At 33.0% G+C, this 24684-nt stretch overlaps 1 protein-coding gene across 2 annotated transcripts in view; it reads right to left on the bottom strand.

Moving 5' to 3' along the window:
- The window catches only part of GRIK2 (glutamate ionotropic receptor kainate type subunit 2), an 822997-nt gene that overhangs the window by 266165 nt on the left and 532148 nt on the right, over positions 1-24684 (bottom strand). For both annotated transcript variants that reach the window (XM_051997449.1, XM_051997450.1), the window contains one exon: positions 3829-4035. In XM_051997449.1, coding sequence (XP_051853409.1) covers positions 3829-4035 — 207 coding nt within the window. The remainder of the gene's footprint in view (positions 1-3828; positions 4036-24684) is intronic.

The following is a 24684-nucleotide window of genomic DNA, read 5'->3' as shown; positions in this document are numbered from 1 at the left end:
TATTATTTATGTCAATCCCTAGTTATTTTCTGTGCATTAGAAAAACTGATGAAAGCTCTAGGCTACATCTTACAAGCACAAGTATGAAAACAGCATACTGATGGAGTAAAAGAACTCTGATATTTAGATAGTCATCAGTCTGACAACTTATAAAAGCCACCATAATCCTGTAGATTCCTAATGGGAGTTGCAAAGAATTTATTTTTCACTACCAATCATCTAAGAAATTCCAAAACTAGTCAGACTATTAGAAAAATCTTCTAGAATTATGTTAGGAAAATAAAAAGCAGTCATCAAAAGGAAGGAAAGCCTTTTTATTCCACATTATTTTTCTGCTCCCTTTCTACTATAATATACATTTTCCCCAATTCTGGAAAAAGTAGCCACTAATAAAGCTATACTTTTCACTTTTCACTTTTCAAAGTATGTTTGATCCTTCTTTCCACTTTTCATGTGCAAGTCAAATGAATTCTAAGTAGAATCATTTTCCCCAAGACAAGAATCATCTGGAATTGGAGACATGCTGGGACATTTATAAACAAAGAGAATTCATAGTGCCAAGCTTTATTTGGAGCTGAAAGCTCATTTCATAGACTTCATCTCAATGCACACAAATTCATCAGAATGATGAGTTTCTTCTACCCTTCCTCTTTTAAGTGATAATTTTCTTTAATTCTCCAATAGGTATGGTATATAATAAAAGACAATAGGAAAAGCACAATGTTCTATAATAGAAAGAAGACATGGCCCTCCCCTGTACCAACTGTGTAGCCCTAACTGATTCACTTAACATTCCTAAGCTTGTTTTCTCATCTATGAAATGGAAATAATTCCTCCTAGTCTATCTTATAGAGTTGTTGAAATGATCAAATATCATAATGTATATGTCAATCAATAAATATTTGTTAAGTGCTTACTATATGACAAGCACTATACTTAGTACTGGAATGTAAAAAAAAGCAAAAGACAATCCCTCAGTTAAGAAACTGTCTAACGAAAAAAAACAAATATAGAAAAAAGCTATATAATGATTTGAAATAATCATCAAAGAATTAAGAGAGATCAAGCAAGGCCTCAAGCAAAAGGTAAGACTTTAGCTAAGATTTTAAGAAAGCTAAGGAAGCCAGGAGGAAGAAAGAAAGCATACCACGGTATGGGGGACAGCTAGTGAAAATCTCCAGTCAGAAGAGGAGAGTTTCTTGTTAGAGGAACTACAAGAAGGTATATGAAATTACTTTGTAAACTGTAAAACATTCTATAAATATTAATCATCCTAAAGGGAGAGAGGCTATATAACACATGCAGTTTCTGCTTATTTATCTATAAATTATTGAGAAAAAATATTAAACAAGCCTTTGCTATGAACCAAGCACTGTTAAAAGCTTTGGGGACACAGAAATAAATGTGAAAAAAGCTCCTATTTGTTATTACTAAAGCAAAGATCTGACCATTTTTACTTGCCTGATCAAGATGTTATAAGGGCTACCTATTGCCTCTAGAATCAAGTAAAAAAACTTGTCTATTTGGCATTTAAAGTCCTTCAATCTGACTTCAACTTATCTTTCCTGATTTGACATTAATCTCTCTTCTGTCTCTCTATTTCTCTCTCTCTCTCTATCTCTCTCTCTGTCTCTTTCTCAGACATACACGTACACACATATACTCTGTTCCAATGAAATTTGATCATTGCTTGACCACCTGCTATGTAGATAGTGAAGTATATAAGAGTGCTTGGCTGGGAACCAGGAAGTCATGAGTTGAAATCTCGCCTCAGGCACTCGCTGCCTGTGTGACTCTAGATAAGTCATTTAATTTCTATTCCTCTCATTTTCCTCATACATAAAATGAGAGTGATAACAGCACTCACCTTCTAAATGGATCAAAGGAAATAATAATTGTAAAATGCTTAGAATACTTCCTGGCACATACTAAGTGCCACATAAATGTTAGCTAGTAGTGATAGTAGTAATATTTTCCTCATAAGACTGTTACATCTACTTCCCCTTTACCTTTGCCCAGGCATGCCCCCAAATTATGTCCCTCTTGAAAACCCTATTTGCCTTTAAGGTTCAGCCTAAATACCATCTCCTACAAAAAGTCTTCTCACATCTCCCTAGTCATTTTTACATTCCTTTTCCCTCAAAATTATTTTGTGGATTTAGAGGCTATTTCAGATGTCATAGCACAGTATTAAGATATCAAAACTTACATTAAATATTATGGGAAGAGATTTAGTTTTTGTCCTTGTCACCAAAGCACTTACCACAGGGACTGCCAGAAAGTAGGCATGAAGGCTGGTAAATAGATGGCCTGGGAGTGAATGTGGTTGGTTCAAGGTCTAGAAGTAATGGTCTACTGAAGCAATCATCAATCAGGAAAGAATGATAATGTGTAAGTATTAGGCAACATGGAGAAAGGCCATAGTTATTTAAAAAAAAAAATGGAGTTTCTATTTCATTTTGAAACAAATGATGAGGAAACATGGTCTGGTATACCATCTACTGACATAAATCACAAGGATGTAAGATTCCACTTTGAAGTGAAAAAAGAATGTCCTGACTTTCACATAAATGTGGAAATGCAAAGAAAACAGGCAATAGTAATTTGATAATTTCATGTAGTAAATTTGCCAAAATTAAAATTGGATGACAAGTCCTGGATTAAACTAGTTGGTTGTAATGACTAGGAAGCTAAGTTTGTAGAGTCTGGCCTAGGGTTAATAAGACTTGAGTTCAAATCCAGTCTCACATGTTGTTTTCCCTACTGAACTTCTTTATAGCAGATATCGATTTTTGCCTTTCTTTATATCCCTAGTGCTTATTAGCACAGTGTCTAACATATAGGCATTTAGTAAATGTCTATTGATTGACTATAAGCCAAAGAAAGGAAAATGACACATTTTTAAGTGTTTGTTAATCAACCTATGTTCTAGTAGTATGATTTTAGAACACTGAGAAATCCGTTTCCTTATACTTGACACTTCTGGCGATGAGATTTTATTTATACTAAAACATAACATAACATTAATACATGTAATTCTTATTTTATTAAATGTGATACTGACCAGATGCCTTAAAAATATGAAATTGTCAAAATAAATGCAAATGTGTCAAAATAAGAGAAATCAGAGACAATGGTATACTTTTTACAAAGACCAAACTGTGTTTCCAAGACAGGAATTCATTGACACTACCAACTAAGAAATTATGCTTTTGAGGGGCCAAAGGAAAGGATGCCTGACTTTTTCAATTACAAACAATTGGCTATAATGATATTAGTTTTGACTCACATTGGAATGCCCTGCTTTTTCTGTGTCCTTTGCTATTTGTTTAAATTTATGTTTTATTTTGAAAATGAAAGCACATCATGTGGCTAATTCTTCATATTTAGATAGTATACAAAGTGTCTCATTCTACTTATCAAGATAAGATTTTGAGAATCACTTTGCAACTATCATATTTTACTCCTAACAATAGCATTTTTTTTTAAAGAATTAACAATGTGGTTTATCTATTGTAACTTTGATTAGGACACAATGTTTATTTTAATAAGGAAGGAATCAAATTCAACACAAGGAAATAAAAATCTAATGAAAGGTTCATGAATTTTCCACATTCTGATATATTAAATACCGGTTAACTTAAAATATAAAACCTGACCATTATTCTACATATCAAATATCAACTGCAATGATAAATGTCTTCTAATAAAATGACATTCAAATTTAATAATAAAGAAGTCCTCCAGAAATATACTCTGTATCCTGAAAGGCTTACATAGTAGGAAAAAAAGTTGATTCTACAAGGAAAACAAAACCAAAACACTTACGTGATCAATTAATTCTCGAACCATTCCATTCCACTGTCCATTGACATCATCCTGGGCTCCATATTTTCCATCCTCCACAAGTCTAATCTCATAGGTAAAGCCAAGGATTGTAGCTAGTTCCCTGAGGAGGTCAATGCAATATCCCTCAAATCGATCATTCCCATATAGTGGCTTATCAGACTTCTTGAACATCACATAGGGTTCTTCCTACAATAATTAAAACCAAAAAGAATAATTTCAGTTAATATTTGTGCATCATAGAAGTCAAAGAATTTCACTTGATCATTTTTAATATTAAATGGCAGTTTGTTTAGGGTATTGTTACCAAGTGATAAGTGGCTAAAAGGCAGGAGAGAACAAGACAAACAACATATTTTCCACTCCCGCTCAAGGCAGTTCTGTGTTTGAATATATAATACTAGTTTATGTTCTGTGAAAATATGGATGAGATGTGACATAACTGATATGCTGGACAAATACAATAAATTGCATGAAATTTACTCATCTTTGTCAAATCTGTACTAACACAGACAATATTGTGTCTTTTAGATTGCTTTTAACTGTCAATATTTTCACATGATTTTGACTTGATATTTTTTTTCTATTTTAATAAAATGAGACTAAATCTTAAGACCCATAGGTACTTAAAATATCTTACTTGATTTTTCTCCTTAATGAATAATTTGTTGCCAAAGAAAATGATATTTTATCTTAATTCATTGAAACAATAAAAATTTCAATATCTAAAAAGAATCAGATGTGAACATTTTACCCTATAGACCTACTTCTCTGATAAAACATATGGCATTTTTCCCCATTAAAAATTTTAGCATATGTATAAGAGAGATTCAGGTAAAAGCATCAGATAATAATTTCGTGAAGGGTTTTTTTGTTTGTTTTCAACAGATGAATTTTGGTACTCTTAAAACTTTCTTTGTTGTTATTTGGAAATATTGTAATGGAACAATTGTTAAATTACTTTGGCCTAGAGCTACTGAAACACTGGATAATTAGAAAAGCATTAGTAAAATTTGAGGAATGTTTTCTTTTCTTTTTGTATTTGTTTTATAGGTAAAGTATGTAGGCATAGCTCTAAAATTATTTTCCAAAAAAAAATTTGTCACTGGATATTTTGTTTAGATGGTAAAACAATGTTGAGAGTAAAGTACTGAAATTTAGCAATTTTCCTGCCTCTTCTTAATTACCCTGTCAGTAGAACGATTCAAGAGTTAGCATTTTACTTACTTCCCTCTTTCCTTAGTAAATTCAGTTTAGTTTATCATTTCTCTCTCCTTTCTATATGAGAATTTTATAATAGGATATTTCAAAGTACATATTTATGATCCTCCAACTATCCTAACTAATCAGTTCTTCAATCTATTCAGTTTTCATGACTTACATCTCTACTCTACATGAGTTACAGGAATGATGACACTCTTGATTCAGCCATCTTCCACAAGTTTTCTATTTACCTGCATATAAATGCTGAAATTTCTTTTTTTATTCCATCTTTCACTATGCCTTACAATGTCTAATTCTACTCTTCATCCTCAAACTCTTCTCCATGACTTCCACCCTTCCTCCCCTCACTCTATCTCTTTCATCCCTTCCCCAGATCATTCATTACCTCAATGCTGTCTATACTCTCCTCCCTTGTCTTTAGTGTTCTCTTGGTGAACTAACTCAATTATATACCATCCTCTTCCTTTGACTCTTTTGCTCCTTTGTTTTATCTTATGCTCATCACTACTGTCCTATTATGTCTTGCAAAACTAACACCAATGATGGATACTGATCATAAGTCTCAACAAAGTTGGAGAAAATCATGAAACAGTTGAATTGAGGTTGTCTAATTTTAACTGAGTTCCCATTACATTAAAGTAAACATTTGATTTTTTCCTGATTTTATTTTACTACTCTATTCTCCATAGAGAGTCTTCTATCTTTCCTCAATCCTTCTACAACAGCTAAGTTAGAGATCTTAACTCATTCTTCATCAAAAAAAAAGTTATCATTCAACAAAAATTCCATTTCATTCACAATCTCACACATCCTTCAGATATTTTCCTCTATTCCTTTACTCCAATCTCACATAAAAGAGTAATCATTTTCCTAACCAAAGACTGCCCTTCAACATTTCCCTTTAAACTAATTTCCTGACTTTCCAATTTCCTTTATTATTCTCCCCATCTTCTCTGTCACAACTTCATTTTTTCTCTATTTATTGGCTTCTTCCCTGCTAAATGCAAATATATCTATCAAACTTCCTACTCTTAAAAAAAAAATCCTTTCTTGATCCTATCATGCTTACCAGTTATCTTCTTATCTCACACCTCCTAACTTTGGGAAATACGTTAATAGAATTATTTCACATTTGGAGCCTCTACTTCCTCTCCTCTCTCTCAATTCTAAACATTCAGCAATTTGGCTTTTGATCTTTTCATTCAATTGAAACGTCTCTATCCACAGTTATCCGATGATCTCCTCATTAATAAATCTAATGACCTTTTCTCCATCCTAATCCTTCTTCACTTCTCTAGACTATTTGATAAGATTGATCAAATTCTTCCTCTGGATCTTCTTTTCCCCTCTAGATTTGCCAGATTCTGGCCTATCCTGGTTCTTCTTCCTGTACAACTGCTACTTCTCAATCTTCTTTATTGTTTTTTTTTTTTTTATTCATTGGTATCTCCCCAAGGCATTGTTGCAGACCTTCTTCTCTTTTTGCTCTTACTATCTCAACTGGTAATCTCAGACTTCATTTTTCATGTTTATCAAATGATCTATATCCAAGTCCATATATCCAGACCTAGTCTTCCTGACAAACTAAACTTATGCAAATTCAACTGCCTTTTAGTCAACTCAAAGGTGATGCCATGAAAACATCCCAAACTCAACAAACCAATTCATTATCTTTTCAAAAATATCCCATCCTTTTAACTTCCCTCCATAGTTCTTCCCTCAACAGTTGTTGAGGATACCACCAATCTTGCAATCACTCAGGTTCAGTCTTCCTCAACTCTTTACTTACATATCCAACTTGTCAAATTATTTCTTCCTTTACAAAACTCATACATACATACATATATATATACACACACACACACACACACACACACACATACAGTCATATCTCCAGGTCATGTTTTAATCACCTCTCATTTGGATTAATACAATAGCTTCAAGCCTCCATCCAATCCATTCCCCACTTAGCTTCTTCTAAACTTTAAGTCTAATACATTATTCTCCACTCAGTAAGTACTCTGTAATCTAAAGGATCATATATAACCTCTTCTGTTTGACATTTAAAGATCTTCATAACCTAGTCCCTTCCTACATTCTTTCTTCTCATTTCTCTTTATGCATTCTATTACCTAGCTTCACCAAAATACAATGTCCATAGTCTCTATGCCTTGGTACTGAGTGTCCTCCATGCCTGGAATATACTAGTACCTCCTCTGCATCTCATTCTATTCTTGATTTTCTTTCATGTTCAGCTCAAAGCCCACCTTCTATGATGCATGTCCCACACTAGCTACCATGTTTCCCCAATAATAAGACCTATTCTAAAAATAAGCCCTCCCCTGAAAATAAGCCCTATTGAGATTGCTACTGTAGTGAAGGTGATCCCCTGCACTACATGCTACATTACAGTACCCTCTGTATTCACCGTCCTTCCCCCCCGGGTGAACCGCATGCCGCACTCCAAGCTGCATCCAATCAGAGATGCAGCAGTGAGTGCATCATCCTGTTCTTCCCTAGTGATTTGTTTGCTGGCGTCATTGAGAGCAGTGCCGCGGAGGAGAGCTGAGGCAGGACAACATAAAAACCCGGTATGTAAGCGGGAGTGAGGGGGCAGGATGGAGGATAAAAGGAGCATGATGGAGGATAAAAGAAGAACTCAGCCAGCACTCACCGTGCTAAAGAAATGAAGAACTTTCTTACAGAGAGAAGAATAGATCAAGTAATGATTCCTGCAGGAATGACTGCCTATCTCCAACCCTTGATACTGCAATAAACAAGCTATTCAAGGACCATATGCGCATGGAAGTCAATGACTACATTAAAAATAGAATGGAAAGAAATCAGCGTGGAAACTTTGTGAAGCCCTGTCTACAAGAAGTCGTGACTTGGGTGAAGAAGTCATGGGATAAAATTACTGACAGCTGTGTCGCCAAGGCACTACGAGCAGGTTACCTGGACAAGACATGTTCATTTAAAGAGAGCTATATTGCTGGACATGACAGATTGGGTCCACTTCTTCTGAAAGAAATAGAGGTGCAAGACATCCAGGACAGAATTCAGGGTATGGACACTTATGATGATGTTGTTGAAAAAGATGACATGATCATTATTGAATAAAGGTACTTTTTTTGGTTCATATTTACCTGTTTATTAAAATTGCTGTCAATGTTCATTAAAATAAGCCCTCCCCTGAAAATAAGCCCTCTGGTGTTTTTCTGTCCAAAAAAATAATAAGACAGTGTCTTATTATCGGGGAAACACGGTACTAATACTTTCTCTTTGGGATTATATTCCACATAATTGGCATATGAATTTGTATAAATTTAATTATTTAAATATTGTTTTCTCCATTAGAATGCCCAGAAGGCAAGGATTGTATTGTTGTTGTTGTTATTGTTGTAAAAGAACTCATTTCTTCAATGTGTGACTGTTGATGTTGCAGGCAGCTGTACTCGGGAAAATCTGAGTTTAAATATGACCAGAAATTTACTAGCTGTGTGATATATGCAAGTCATTTAAACTCTCCTTGTTTAAATTTCCTCATCTTCCCAAATTGTTGTTAGGATCAAATAAGATTAATAATTGTAAAGTGCTGAGCATGGTCCATAGCACCTAACAAGTGTTCTATAAAGGCGAGCTATTGTTATTTTTGTTGTATATTTGTCTCTCTCTTTGTATCTCCAGCTTTTAAAATAGTATCTGTAATGTGGATACATGTTTAATAAATGTTTATTGACAAGTCCCAATTATGAAACCAATTGTGTCATCTTAAGCATGAACTCATCTTGAACTCATTTCTTCTAAACTTGGGTTTGTTTCTTGTTCTCTTAAAAAATTATAGGAATCTCAAAGAATTACTGGATGGAAAATGCTTTGTAAATTCCAAATTTCTAAATAGCTATGAGTTAATATAAACTTAGATGAAAACAGCTACCTACATAAATATAATTGGACTTTCTTATAATCACATATTTCTACACTAGATTAAGTGTATTAAGATAATACAATTATGTCATAAATCTTTTAATTTAGAATGCTCCTGGATAGAATTTATGTGATATATTCATCCATCATTACATTTATATGCATATGTCTAAGATCTTGAATAAATGTAATTATATTGCATTATATGATAGTTATTAAATAGTTTGAGGTATATTGGAGAAGCAGATTGGCTTAGAAGATAGAATACTGACCTTAAAGTCTAAAATACTCCAAAGCTCGGCTGCCCTCCTACACATACCGGTTTTATGAGAATTGACAAGTCAATTGACCTCTCTACTTCAGACAATTCATTAAGGATACAGAGTTGAACAGTGAGGTAGTATAGTAGATAGAGTACTAACCCTGGAGTCAGGATGATCTGAATTCAAATGTGATCTTAGACAATTATCATGTGGATAAGTTGCTTAAGCTCAGTTTGCCTCAATTTACTCAATTATAAAATAACAATAACAACAGCATACCTCTAAAGGTTATTGTAAGAATCAAATGAAACAATATTTGTATAATGTACTTATCATAGTGCCTGACACCAAAATAAGTATTAACTATAATAAAAGGTGAAGAGAAAGTGAGAACTTTTGCTTGTGAAGGAGAGAGTTTCTCTATGCCACTGAAATTATAGGCAAAATCAGGAGCAAAATTGCAGAAGAAATTATGACTTCAATGAATGAAATAAAACACAAACCATTTTTGTGAAAAAAAAAATGTCTAGAAGTGCTGAACACAATATCAAAGAAGACTTTGGTCTTCTTTGGAGTGCCAGGGGAAAGAGGGGGAGGGAGAGGAAGGGAAGAGCCAAGACTACTTTTATAAAATCAGTAAAATCAGAAAGCTGTTTGAGCTCTCCCAGTTTTCCTCAAAAACCACATGAAATCAAGCATCTCAATAGAGTTTGATGGTATTAAACTACTCTCCAGCTCAAGATAGACTTTAAAAACTTCAAAAAATATCAGAGTCACTAGGGTGAAAAGGGTGTCCAGCCCAGCTCAGACAGACACTGGGAAAGCTAGTGAGAGGGTCTTAATCACAGCAAGTCAGCAAATAAGACCCTCAGTCCAGGTTCATAGAGGAGCAGATCAGTGGAGCAGCTTCCAGTCCCAATTCAGAAGGAAAACTTTGGGAAACCAGGCTATTTCCTGAACATTTTGCAAACACAAGGGCCCCCTATGCTCCAAGCCACGGTTCAGAGATGCATAGGAAGCTTAGGACAGCACCCACTGTACCTCAAGAGCAGAGCTAGACCATAAAAGTACAAAAAGAGGAAATACCAAAACAAGGAAAGAAAAAGCACAAGAAACAGAAGAGAATCTTGACCATAGAAAGCTACTATGGTGACAGGGAAACCAAAACACCTAACTCAGATGAGGACAGAATATCAACAGAAGAAATTTCCAAGAGTGATATAAATTGGTCTCAAGCCCAAAGAGACTTCTTGGAAATGCTCATAAAAGACTTCAAAAGTCAAATAACAGAGGTAGAAGGAAAAAAAATAAGAGAGGAAATGAGAAATATGCACAAGAGAGTCAACAATTTGGAAAAGGGGAAAAATTGTCTGAAGAAAACAGTAGAATAAACCAAATGGAAAAAGAGAGACAAAAGAGAGAAGCAAATCACACATTAAAATTTAGACCAGGACAAATGGAAGCTAATGACTGTGAGATAGGAAGAATCAGTCAAACAAACTAAAAAGAATGAAAAGATGGCAAAAAGTGTGAAATATCTCATTGGTAAAATAGCCAACCTGGAAAATAGATACAGAAGAGATCATTTGAAATTTATTGGAGTATCTGAAGACCATGACCAAAAAAAGAGCCAGGAAAACCTATAAGAGTTCATTAAGGAAAACTACCCCAATATTAAAGAAACAGGGGTGGGGAGGGGAATACTCACTAAAAGAATGCATCAAACACTTCTGGAAAGAGATCGCCTAAGGAAAACCCCAAGGACCATTGTTTTGTGAAATTCCAAAACTATTATCTCAAGGAAAGTTGCCAGACAAAAACAATTCAAATGTCAAGGGCAAAAGTAAGGATTACCTAGGATCTGGCAGCTTTTATCACAAAGGATCAGAGGACCTAGAATACCACATTCTGGATCTCAAAGGACCTGGGGTTACAACCAAGAATTAACTACCCAGTGACACCCAGCATCATCTTTCAGGGGAGGAGATAGAACTTCAATGAGACTTTCAATTGTTTCTATTGAAAAAAACAGAACTAAACAGAAAATTTAATCTATAAACACAGGACTCAATAGAAGCATAGAAAGATAAACAGAGGAAAAATACATATTTAAAGGTGAAACTATTTGTATCCCTAGAAAAGAAAATGATATCTGTAACTCTTGAGAATTGTATCTGTTACTGGGACAGACAGAGGGATCCATCACATTGACTGAGGGAATGGCTGTGAATGGGCCTGAATGGGATGACATGAAAGAAAAAGATATTAAGGGGTAGGAAAAGGTCTATGTTGTTAAAAAAAAAAAAAAAAGGAGAGGGGGAGGTATAATGGGAAAATTGTTTCATATGAAGAGGTGCAAAAGATCTATTACAGGCTAGGGAAAGAAAGGAGGTGCATAAGCATTATCTCAAACTTCACTTCATCAGTTTTGTCTCTAAGAGGGAATAATCTAATCATTCAACTGCGTATAGATATTTATCTAGCCCTATAAAGAAGTAGGAGGAGAAAAAAGAAAAGGAGGGCCAGTAAAGAAGGGAGAGCAGAAACACTACAGGAAAAAGTAATAGAAGGGGAGAAGGGTTGATGCAAGATAAGGTAATGGGTGGAGTGGGTTAAAAAAACACTACTGAGAAAGAGAGGGGACAGGAGGGAGAGGAAATAAAGTGGTGAGTAGAGTGAGTCAAAAAAATGCTAGTAAGAGAAGAGGTAAAAGTGATTGAAAATAAGGTAGTGGGTGGGGTAGGTTAAAAAAACATACTACTAAGGACAAGTTAGAAAGAGAACAAAAGTATATACTGGAGAAAATAAGATAAAGGGAAATATAGAGTTGGTAAACATAACTGTTAATGCGAATGAAATGAATTCTCCCATAAAATGGAAGCAAATAGCAGAGTAGATTTAAAAAAAAAAAAAACAAGAATCCTACCATATGTTGTTTACAGGAAACACATTTCACACAGAAATATATACAGAGTAAAGATAAAAGGCTGGAACAGAATTTAATATGCTCTAGCTGAAGTAAAAAAAAAAAAAAAAAAAAAAAGCAAGGGTAGCAGGGAAAGTACATCTTGATAAAGGGTATGGCTAAATAATGAAGTAGTAGCTATATTAAATGCATATGCACTAACTGGTAAAGCAAGCATATTTCTAGAGAAGATTTTAAGCCAGTTATAGGAAGAAGTAGACAGCAAAACTAATCTAGTGGGAACTTCAATCTTTCCCTCTCAGAATCAGACAAATCTAACCACAAAATATACAAGAATTAAACTGGGGAAGTTAATAGGATACTAGAAAATCTAGATATGATCGACTTCTGAAGAAAACTGAATAGATACAAAAAGGAATGCATCTTTTTTCTTGGTACTACATGGCACCTACACAAAAACTGATCATATATTAAGGCATAAAAACCTACAGTCAAATGCAGAAAGGCAGAAATAGTAAATGCTTCCTTTTTAGACTACAATGCAATACAAATTATATTCAATAAAAGACCATGGAAAGATAGATTAAAAACCAATTAGAAATTTAAAAATCCAATGCTAAAGAATGAGTGGGTCAAACAACAAATCACTGAAACAATACATAATTTCATCCAAGAAAATGACAATAATAAGACAATACACTAAAACCTTTGGGATGCAGCTAACGGTTTATCTCTCTAAATTTTATCCCTCTAAATAGCTACATAACTAAAACAGATAAAGAGGAGATCAATGAATTAGGCATGCAACTAAAAAACTAGAAAAAGAACAAATTTAACCCTCAACTAAATACCAAATTAGAAAATTTGAAACTCAGAGGGGAAAATAAAATAGAAACTAAGAAAACTATCAAACTAATACACTAAACAAAGAGTTGATTTTATTTTTTAAAAAATAGATAAACCTTTGGTTAATTTGATCAGAAAAGAAAACAACCAAATCACCAGCATCAAAAATAAAAGGGGTGAATTTACCACCAATGAAAGAGAAAGTAAAGTAATAATGAGGAGCTATTTTGCTCAATTCTATGGCAGCAAGTCTGCCTATCTAATGGAAATTGATGAATATTTACAAAAATAAAAATTGCTCAGATTAACAGAAGAGGAAATAAAATACTTAAATAGTCCCATTTTAGGAAAATGAACACCCTAAGATAAAATCTCCAGGGCCAAATAAATTCATGAGTGAATTCTACCAAATCTTTAAAGAACAACTAATTTTAATACTATGTAAACTATTTGCAAAAACAGGTAGAGAAGGAGTATTGCCAAATTCTTTCTATGACTTCTATAACAATGCCAAATGTGGCACTGATACCTAAATCAGGAGGGCCAAAACAGAGAAAGAAAATTATGGATTTATCTCTCTAATGAATATTGATGAAAAAATTTTAAATAAAATATTAGCAAAAAGATTACAGAATTTGTCAGCAGGATAATACACTATGACTAAATGGGATTTATACCAGGATTGCAGAACTGGTTCAATATAAGGAAAACTATTACCATAATCAACATATGTCAATTTAAAAAACCAACAGAAATAAAATGGTAATCTCAACATGTGCAAAAAAGCTTTTGACAAAATACAGCACCCATTCTTATTTAAAACACTAGAAAGCATAAGGATAAAGGGAGCTTTCCTTAAAATAATAAGCACTATCTATCTAAAACTTACAACAAGCATTATTTGTAAAGGAGAGAAGCTAGACAGATTCCAAATAAGATTAGGGGTGAAAGAAGGATGCCAATAATTAAGATTATTGTTCACTTTTGTACTAGAAACATGGACTTTAGCAATAAGAAAAGAAAAAAAGGAATTAAAGGAATTAAAATATTCAATGAGGAAATAAAACTAATACTTTTTGCAGATGATATGATGATATATTTAAAGACTCCCAGAAAACCATTCAAAAACCTGCTGGAAACAATTCACAACATTAGGAAATTTCAGGATATAAAATAAACCCACATGAATCAGCAGTATTTCTATATGTTACTGACAAAGCCATTAGCAAGAGATAGAAAGAGAAATACCATTTAAAATTATTGTAGACAAAATAAAATACTTGGGGGTCTACCTGGCAAGATAAGCCCCCAAACTATATAAATATAATTATAAAACACTTCTCACATAAATAAAATCAGATTTAAACAATTGGAAAAACATCAATTAGTCATGGCTAAGCCAAGTTAATACAGTAAAAATGACAATTCTGCTTAAATTGGTCTACTTGTTCAGTGCTATACCAATCAAATTGCCAAAACATTATTTTATAGAATTAGAAAACAATAACAAAATTCATCTGGAAGAACAAAAGGTCAATAAAATCAAGGGAATTAATGAAAAAATACAAATGATAGTGGCTTAGCAGTACCAAATCTAAAACTATCTCATAAAGCAGCAGTAATCAAAAACATTTGTTATTGGCAAAGAAAGAGTGGTGGATCAGTGGAATAGATTACATACACAGGACACAATAATCAAAGCCTATAGTAATCTAGAATTAAATAAACCCATAAACTCAGTATAAGAACTCACTATTTGACAAAAATTGCTGAGAAAATTGGAAAATAACATGTCAGAAATTCTGCATAGATCTCCATCTCACCTAGCAAAACAAAATAAGATCAAAATGGATACATAATTTGAACATAAAGGATGATACCATAAAGAGCAGAACAAGTGTTAATTTCCCTATCAGATCAGAAGGGAAAAATTTATGACCAAAGAACTAGAGAACATTATGAAAGGCAAAATGGACAATTTTTTTTACATTAAATTAAAAAGGCTTTGCACAAACAAAACCAACAGAAATAACATTAAAAGGAAATTACAAAGCTGAGGAAATAAAGGCCTCATTTCCAAAATATATAAAGTATGTCAAATTTATAAGAATACAAGTCATTTCCCAACTAATAAATGGTCAAAGGAGATGAAAAGACTATTTTCAGATGATGAAATTAAAGCCATCTGTAACTCTAAATCATTATTGATTAGAGAAATGCAAATTCAAACAATTCTGAAGTACCATCTCAAACCTCTCAGATTAGCTAAGATGACAGGAAAAGACAATGAGAAAAGTTGGAGGAGATGTGGGAAAACTGGGACACTAATGCATTGTTGGTGGAGTTGTGAAATGATCCTGGAGAGCAATCTGGAACTATGCCCAAAGGGCTGTAAAACTGTTCATACTTTTTGACCATACAGTGCCATTTCTGGATCTGTATCCCAAAGAAATTATAAAGGAGAAAAAAGGATCTACATGAGCAAAAATGTTTTGTGGTAGCAAAGAACTGGAAAAGGAGTAGATGCCCATCAATTGGGGAATGGCTGCACAATTTTGGTACATGAAGGTAGTGAAACATTATTGCTCTATATAAAATGATGAACAAGCTGATTTCAGAAAGGCCTGGAAAGATTTACAAGTCATGATTCTGAGCAAATCAAGCAGAACCAGGAATATATTATACACAATAACAGCAAAAATGTGTGATGTTCAACTATGAAAAGTTTGGTTCTTCTCAGTAGTTCAATGATCCAAAGCAATTCCAATAAACTTTTGACAGAAAATGTCTTCTGTATCCAGAAAAAGAACTAAAAAGACTAAATGTAAATCAACACATGCTATGTTCATTTCTTTTTTCTGCTTTTTTTTTCCCTCTCTCCTATGGTTTTTCCCTTTTGCTCTGAATTTTCTCTTTTTTATGATTCATACAGCATTGTTTATTAAAAATAAATAAACTTACTACAATAAAAAGATAATAAAAATTAACTTGAGTATATTTTAATAAACAGAAAACTACTAGCTACAGATATAATAATCATTTCAGATTTAGTAGTAATTTGTTAAAGTATATATTAAAATCAACATAAAACTAGTGGAATAAACATGACAAGATACAATATAAAAGTAAAAATCAAAGTTTAATTTTAATCTATTTCTAGATATTAAAAAATATTAGAATGAAAGAATAGGTATTAATACAGACTTTTTTTCATTTTCAAAGAAATTTTCACCAATTTTAATCTATTACTACAATAAAAAGACCAAAAGAGAAATCTGCTCAGCCTTGGACCTCTTCACATCCTTTTCATTTGAAATTATCTTAGACCACTGCATTGATGAGAATAAGTAATTCACAGGTGATCATCATACATTATTGTTGTTACTATGTACATTGTTCTCCTGGTTTTGCTCACTTACCTTTGTATCAGTTTTTTTTCTTTACAGATTTTTCTGAAAAGTACCTTGCTCATCATTTTTTATAGTAAAATTCTAATTCCATCATATGCCACAACTTACTCAGCCATTCCCCAATATATGGACATGCCTTCAATTTCCAATTGTTGCCACCACAAAAGAACTGATATAAATATTTTTGTATATTTATTATACAAATAAAAAATTTATTTGGGATAAAGACCTAGGAGTAATATGGTTTTATAGTTCTTTGGGCATAATTCAAACTACTTTTCAGAACGTTTGAGTCTGGTCACAATTCCATCAAGAATGTTTTGGTCTTTCAATTTTCCCACATGTTCTCAAACATTTATAATTTTTCTTTTCTATCATATTAGTCAACCTGATAGGTTTGAGGTGGTACTTTAGAGTTATTTTAATTTGCATCACTTAAATTGCACATCAATAGTGACTTACTTTTTTATGACTACACATAGCTTTGATATCTTCATCTGAAAACTGCCTTTTTCTATTCTTTGTTCATTTATAAATTTGAGCATGACTTTTACTTATAAATTTGGGTCAGATCTCTATATATTTGAAAAATGAAGCCTTTATCAGAGAAATGTGTAATTCTGGAGAATCTGAGGCAAGATAGAGATTAGAGATTAGAGAGTTTTAATATTTTATTTGAAAGGGAGAGATTTACTGGGACTAAATGGATCCATGGTTTGGTCCCAGGGTTAAATGGGACTATCCTCTCCAAGAATCCAGCATCCAGCAGCCCATGTGAGTTCTCAATGACATATATATGCATATGGCTCTAAACTATCAGGGGATAGACTGAGGCAGGGGCCGAGTCAGAGCACTTAGAGCAGAAAGGAACTATCAGTGTGTTCTTACAGGGTGGGGGGAGGTACCAGACATTCTGATAAGTTGGGATCAAGAAGAACAATGACAGAATGGGGGGAGGCACTGACATTCTGATAAGTTAGGAAAGGCTGAGGTCATGATGTCTAAGATAGAAGATCTTTCTCCTTATCTGGACATGATAATTAAGAGGGAGAGATGCTGTTGCAGGATTGAGCAGAACAATTAGGAACTGAGGCAGAACAATTCAAGGAAACTGAGGCAGGACAATTTAGGAAAACTGAGTCAGGACAATTAGGGAAACTGAATCAGGACAATAAAAGAATTGTCACAACACTTGCTATAAAACTTTTTCGTAATTATAATACATTATATTTCCTTTCATATTTTCCTCCTTTTCATCTAATTCTCTCTTTTCATCTTGTCTCTACTCAAAATTGTTTTACTTTTCACTGCCACCTCCCCCAAATTGTCCTCCCTTCAATCAACCTCACTCCTTTCTCATATCCCCTTTCTTTCCTCTTTCTTTTCAAAGCAAGATAATTGCTGTGAATAAATATTAATTCCCTTTTTGAGAGAATTCTGATGAGAGTTAAGTTCAATTATTGTCAGCTACCACAAACATCCTCCCCTCTAATGTAAATGGTCCTTCACACCTCTCATGTGAGATAATTGAGTCCACTGTACTTCTCCTTTGTCCCTTCTCCTAATGCATGACTTTTTTAAGATATCTTATCGCAGTCAACTCATTATCTATGCTTCTATCAATATATATTCCTTGTAACTGATCTAATAATGAAAAAAAGTTCTTAGGAGTTACAAGCATCATCTCTCTATATAGAATATAAAGAGTTTAATCTTATTGACTCCCTTAAGATTTCTCTTTCCTGTTTACCTTTTTAAACTTCTCTTGAATCTAGTAATTGAAATTTCTGAAATTAGGAGTAAAAAAGAAATATTGGGATAGAAACTCATTATTTCACAAAAAAATGGTGGCAAAATTGGAAATTCATATGGCAGAAACTAGGCATTGACCTACACCTAACATCCTCTACCAAGGATAAGGTTGAAATGGATTCATGATTTAAACATAAAGAATGATATTATAAGCAAATTAGAAGAACAAAGGATAGTCTACCTCTAAGATTTGTGGAGAAGGAAGGAATTTGTGGCCAAAGAAGAACTAGAGCATATTATGAAATGCAAAATAAATAATTTTGATTTTATTAAGTAAAAAAATTATACAAATAAAACCAATGTAGACAAGATTAGAAGAAAAGCAGAAAACTGGGGGGAAATTTTACAACCAAAGGTTCTGATAAAATTCTCATTTCTAAAATGTAGAGAGAATTGACTCAAATTTATAATACAAGCCATTTTCCAATTGAAAAATAGTCAAAGGATATGAACAGCCAATTTTCAGGTGAAGAATTTAAAAATATTTCTAGTCATATTAAAAAAGTGCTCCAATTTTCTAGTTTTATTTTATTTTGGTGTTGATTCCAGTTTGCAAGAAGGTATATTCTTCATTAAGGCTTTGTTTCTTACCAAGTGGGTACCCATCAATTGGGGAATGGCCGAAGTTATGATATATGAATGTTATGGGATATTATTATTCTACAAAAACCAATAAGCAGGATGATTTCATAAAGGCATGGAGAGACTTACATGAACTTATGCTAAGTGAAGTGAGTAGAAACAAAAGAACATTGTGTACACAGTAACAATCAGATTATATGATGATAAATTCTGATGGATGTGGCTCTTTTTAACAGCAAGGTGATTCAATAATGGAGAGAGTCATCTGTATCCAAAGAGAAGACTGTGGGTGCTAAGTGTAAATCACAATATATTATTTGCACTTTTTTGTTGTTGTTTGCTTGCATGTTGTTTTTTTTTTTTTCCTCATTTTTTTCCTTTTTGATTTGATTTTTCTTGTACAGCATAATTGTGGGATTATGCATAGAAGAATTTCACATATTTAAAATACTTTAGAGTACTTGCCATCTAAGTGCAGAGAAAGGGAGAATGGAGGGAGAAAAAAACTGGAACACAAGTTTTTCAAGGGTGAATGTTGAAAACTATCTATGCATATGTTTTGAAAATAAAAAGCTTTTTAAAAAAGAAAGAAAATAAAGGCCTATGGAGATTTCTTGAACTGATGCTAAGGGAAATGAGTAGAACCAAGAAAACATAGTATACAGCATAACAAGATTATGCATTCATCAATTCTGACAGACATGGCTCTTTTCTACTGTGAGGTGACTCAAGTCAGTTCAAATAGACTTGTGATGGAGAAAGTCATCTGCATCCAGAGAGAGGACTGTGGGGACTGAGTGCGGATCACAATATAGTATTTTTGCCTTTTTGTTGTTTTTTGCTTGCTTTTTGTTTTTTTGTCATTTTTTTTCCTTCTTGATCAATTTTTTTTTTGTGCAGCATGATAATTGTGGAAATATATATATATGTATATATATATATATATATATATATAAGAATTACACATGCTTCACATATATTGGATTACTTGCTGTCTAAAGGAAGGGGGAAGAGAAAGGGAGGGAGAAAAAATTTGGAACACAAGATTTTGCAAGGGTGAATGTTGAAAACTATATATGTGTGTATATATATATATATATATACATATATATATATATATTGAAAATAAAAAGATTTTTAAAAAAGAAAATTTCTTGATATATGATGTCTAGATTTCTTGTTGATCACAGCTTTCTGATAGTTCAATAATTTTAAAATTATTTCTCCTTAATCTTTTTTTCTAGATCAGTTGTTTTTTCCAATGTGATAATCCACATTTTCTTCTACTTTTTCTTTCTTTTGATATTTTTATTGGTTCTTGATGTCTCATGGTGTCATTAACTTTCACTTGTCCAATTCTAATTTTTAAGGAATCATTTTCTTTAGTAAGCCTTTTCCACTTGGGAAATTCTGCTTTTTAAGGAATTCTCTCCAGAGGATTTGTCTCCCTTTTACCATTTGGTTTATTCTATCCTTTACATGTTATTTCCTTCAGTATTTTTGTCATCATTACTCCACTGACCTGTACTCTGCTTTGTGAATGACTACTAGCAATTTTTTATCCCCTGGAACTGTGACCTGCAGACTTTTTTTTTGCTGTATGCTTTAATGTGCTAGTGCTCCTCCATGTCTTGTAACTGTAATTCAGAATTCAGAAATCAATGCAACCCATTCCTGAACCCAGTGCCAGCAAAGGATCCCCTGTAATCTCCTTCTGACTAATTGTCAGAAAGCTATTGGCTCTAATTCTATGTAAAATCACTGTTAGGTTCTTATGACAAAAGATGATGAAAGATTATGACTAATACCACCTCATAAAACAATCAGAATTATTAGAGAAATAGTTCATTGATAAAAAAGATTAGCATACAAGGAGGGTTTCTAATGAGAGCCCAATCCTCCGAAAATGCACAGAACCATAATTTATTGCCCAATTTAAATTCAATATATAGAAAGTTACGTGATGCTATTTCTGGACATGATGACTGAGGGTTTTATACTTTAGTGATTAATTTTGTTAGTAGATGAGAAGATGGACATGAGAGTGGAAAGAAAAAGATTTGAGTTGATGATCTCTTGATTTCAAGTAAATATGACTCCTATGAGCTTTCAAGTAGGAAAGGTGATTTTGTTTCTTTGTTGTCTTTTATTTTATTATTTCCAGTTTATTGGTGAATGGGTATCTAGAAATACCCAGGCTGTGACAGTATTACCTTTTAAAGTTCCAAAGCATCATGAGAAATTCCTTTGGTTACTAGAATCAACAGCAGAGCCCCCTGGATCTAAGAGCAGTAAAAGGTAAGACAAATGAGGAATTGACTCCGAAGAATAAACTACTTAATCTGCCTTAGTAGTGAGTTGACCTATCAAGGGAGATGCCATGTCATCAGTAAGCTAGCTACATTAAGGGAATAAGTGACTTGTCCATCATTCATGCCATATTGGCAAAACAACCAAGAAAGTAACATTATGCTGACAACACAGATGATAATAGGATACAATTTGTTTGTTAAAAATACATAACAAACTTTCCCTCATCAATAACAGTGTAGTCTTCAGATTTATACTCTATCATGCAGACCCTGATGCGTAATACCAGAAAACAATTTGCATTTATCAACATAAAAAAAGAGCAGTAGATGAAATATCAAATATAAGATGTGATTTAAAGTGAAGATACAAAATGTATAAGGTCCTGATGAATTGCATGCAAAGGCTAAAGAGAAGAGAACAGTAAAATAACGGGCTAAAAATTTTGGAACATTTTAGCAAAGGAAAGAAACTGAGAAAATATTAATAATCACCAACTCATGTGTCTATTTTTTCATCCCTATAAAACTCCCATACATACAAATGAAGTATGGGATAGTAGATTCAGAGTCTTTCTTGAGAGAAAGAATATCTGAATCCATACTCTTCCTCTGACATATTTTGGCAATATGATTTTGAATAATTCATTTAACTTCTTGGTACCCTGCATACCTCACTAATACTGTAAGCAGCAGAAGATGAGCCGTAAATATAGAATCTGAAGAATCAAAGTTGAGAATTACCTACACGGCAACAGAGATATCTTGTTCAAGTGTTCCCATTCCATCTCATCTCCTCCAACAAATTATACTCTCTGTCATATGCAATCTTACTTCAATCTCTCCCTGATTATTGACTTATTCCTCACTGCATACAAACATGACCACATTTCCCCATCTCAAAAAAACAATCTTTTTTCTTTATCTTTCTAACCCTGTTATTATCCTATATCTCTTCTGTGGTTTTTTATAATTGAATTCCTTGAAAAATCATATGAAACAGTTACTTCCACTTTCTCTACTCTTACCCTTTTCTCAACCACTTACAATCTGGCTTCTGATTTGGTCGAAGTTCACCAACACATTGGATGGACCCTATGTAGTATTTATATAAACACATGGGAAAAGATATTCTGAATATGAAGCCATGGGTAAATTAAGTTATGCATTGTCAGAGAAAAGATTTAAATTAGTATGATTACATATCCACAGAAGCAGAAAATTATCTTAGTAGAGATTTTTTGACCCAAGTTGTTACTACAAAAAGCAAAAGGGAGCCTGTGTGCCATATAGAGATGCTTAGGCTCTAGCTAAAAGTCTTTGCCACGCATACTGAACTACCTAAATTTGTATGTGTCTCATAATTATTTCTGGGATCTGATTAGCACAAAATCTCACACAGAGGTAAATTATGTCAAGTGCTGAGTTGGCTTTTGATTCATTTCTCTTAGAATCAGCACAAGGACAAATTAATGTCCCCAAATAAAATGAGGGGAGGGGTGACCCTAGAAACAATTACCTTGCCACATATAATATTCAGAGAATAATGTAATAAACTCTCTTGAATAATTCTCCTTTTTTCTCATATCATCTTAAATCTCTACATCAGCATCTCTAAGGGTTAAAGGTATTTCATTCTATTGGCATCTGTAATAAAGATTTGTCAGAATACCATTATCAAGCATACCTTTAAGGAAACCAATAAATCAAGTACTTTTGTCTTCACTGCACTGAAAATTGATCTGAAATGAGTTAAAATAAATGTTTTTCAAAAAATTAAATTCACAGAAAATGTATTGTAAAATAATTTTAATAGCCTATTATTTTGTAGTGGGGGGTTTGTTTGCCTTTTTTAAATTTTGTTTTGTTTTGTATTGTTTTTGGCAATAGCTAATTCTTGTCCTTAAGTAGTATTTAGCAGTCACCTCTCAACTACTCATTTGTAACCTAGTTGATTGAAAATGTTTGTGACTAATTTTAAAACTCATGCAATTCCTTCCACTCAGTATGTTCCTTCTTCCCATGATGCTCAAGGAGAATGTGCTTGGGAAATAAAAACCAGTTTTTATATGAATCTAAATAAAACATAATTAAAAAGGCAAATCTCCTGTAAGTATAATCCTATGATGAATTTCTAATTCAAAAAGAGCATAAATAATTCTTATATTATGCACACTCCTGTTCTACCACATTAACCTTTTAATGGCCCAGCAATTCTGACATCAAATTCCCTCCTAAAGCTCTAGTCCTATTCCAAAGAGTCCCATATGGTATTTAAAATTGCTCAGGGGATCCTTGTAGGTTTGTAGTTTCCTGAAGAAAATTACCTTTGAAATTCTTTATATTTTCAAACACCCATAAAATAATTTTAAAAGTATTACCATTAAATGTTATCGATTTGCTTTAAGAAAGAAATTAAAACAAATCAACTTAACTCTCCTGAGACTTAACTGAATAAAGAAGCTATGGTTCTTATTTTCTAAGAGTATTCTGGAGTTGAACCATTCGTTGATTTTCTATTATATTTTTGAATTCTAGGTTTTCCTCAATAATTAATTCAGATAATTCAGTTAAGAGTTCATGATTTGGATAGTTGTTCTAGTAATCAAGTGGTCTATTATAGTCTCTGACATCCTTTGGTGAGTTACCTCTATGTAAGATTTCATATACACAAAGTTCTACAAGGGATCAATTCCATCTGACCCCAAATTGTTAAAAAAAAAAAAAACTACCAGACTCCACTGGAATCATTTTCATCTCCCTAAACTGTACCAAATTAAAAAAAAAACCCTCTATTTTAGTTCTGTATAGTTCCAAAGATATAAATTGAAGGAGGAATACACAAAATCTTATGATATCATCTTTCAGTCTTTCTCTAGTATATATACATCAGAAAAAGTGAATATTATGTGGAAATTTTGAGTATTATCTTTGAATGTATTCTTCTACATAACATAGGAATACTAAACAAAGTTATCAATGGTTATCTGGACACTTGGAAAGTAGTATAGTGCATTGTAAGAAGTTTTGGATTTGGACTCTTAGGACTTTAATCCAACTCCTGGCTCAGTCACCTGGTGACCTGACAAATCTCTGATAAATTTTCCTGATAATTAAGATAGGTAGGTCCATGTGATACCAACAAATAGTCTTAGACTCTTTTCTGGAATACTAAAAAATTAAGTGACTTTCCCAAGATTAAACAGAGAGTTTGTGTCCCATATGGGACTTAGACACAAGTTCTTTCTGACACTGAAATCAACTTTCTATAAGTCAGTCCTCCATCTACTATGTCATGCTACCTCGTACTTCTCTTAAATATATAAATATATTGTCTCAGTATAGTATAAGAATGACTGTATTTAAAGATAAAGAGCCTTGATTTAAATTTGGCCTCTGCCTTTTTCCATTTCTGGGAAGTTGGGGAATATATTTAACATTTTTGGACCTCAGTTTCCTCAGCTGTAAGATAAATGGGATAAAAGTAGATTATATAATTTTAAGGTTTCTTCCAGCTCTAGATATCATAAGTCAAAAAC

This window comes from Antechinus flavipes, chromosome 4, assembly GCF_016432865.1.
Source record: "Antechinus flavipes isolate AdamAnt ecotype Samford, QLD, Australia chromosome 4, AdamAnt_v2, whole genome shotgun sequence".
Taxonomy (NCBI): domain Eukaryota; kingdom Metazoa; phylum Chordata; class Mammalia; order Dasyuromorphia; family Dasyuridae; genus Antechinus; species Antechinus flavipes.
The sequence above is the reverse complement of the archived record's forward strand: the minus strand, read 5'-3'. Positions and strand labels throughout refer to the sequence as shown.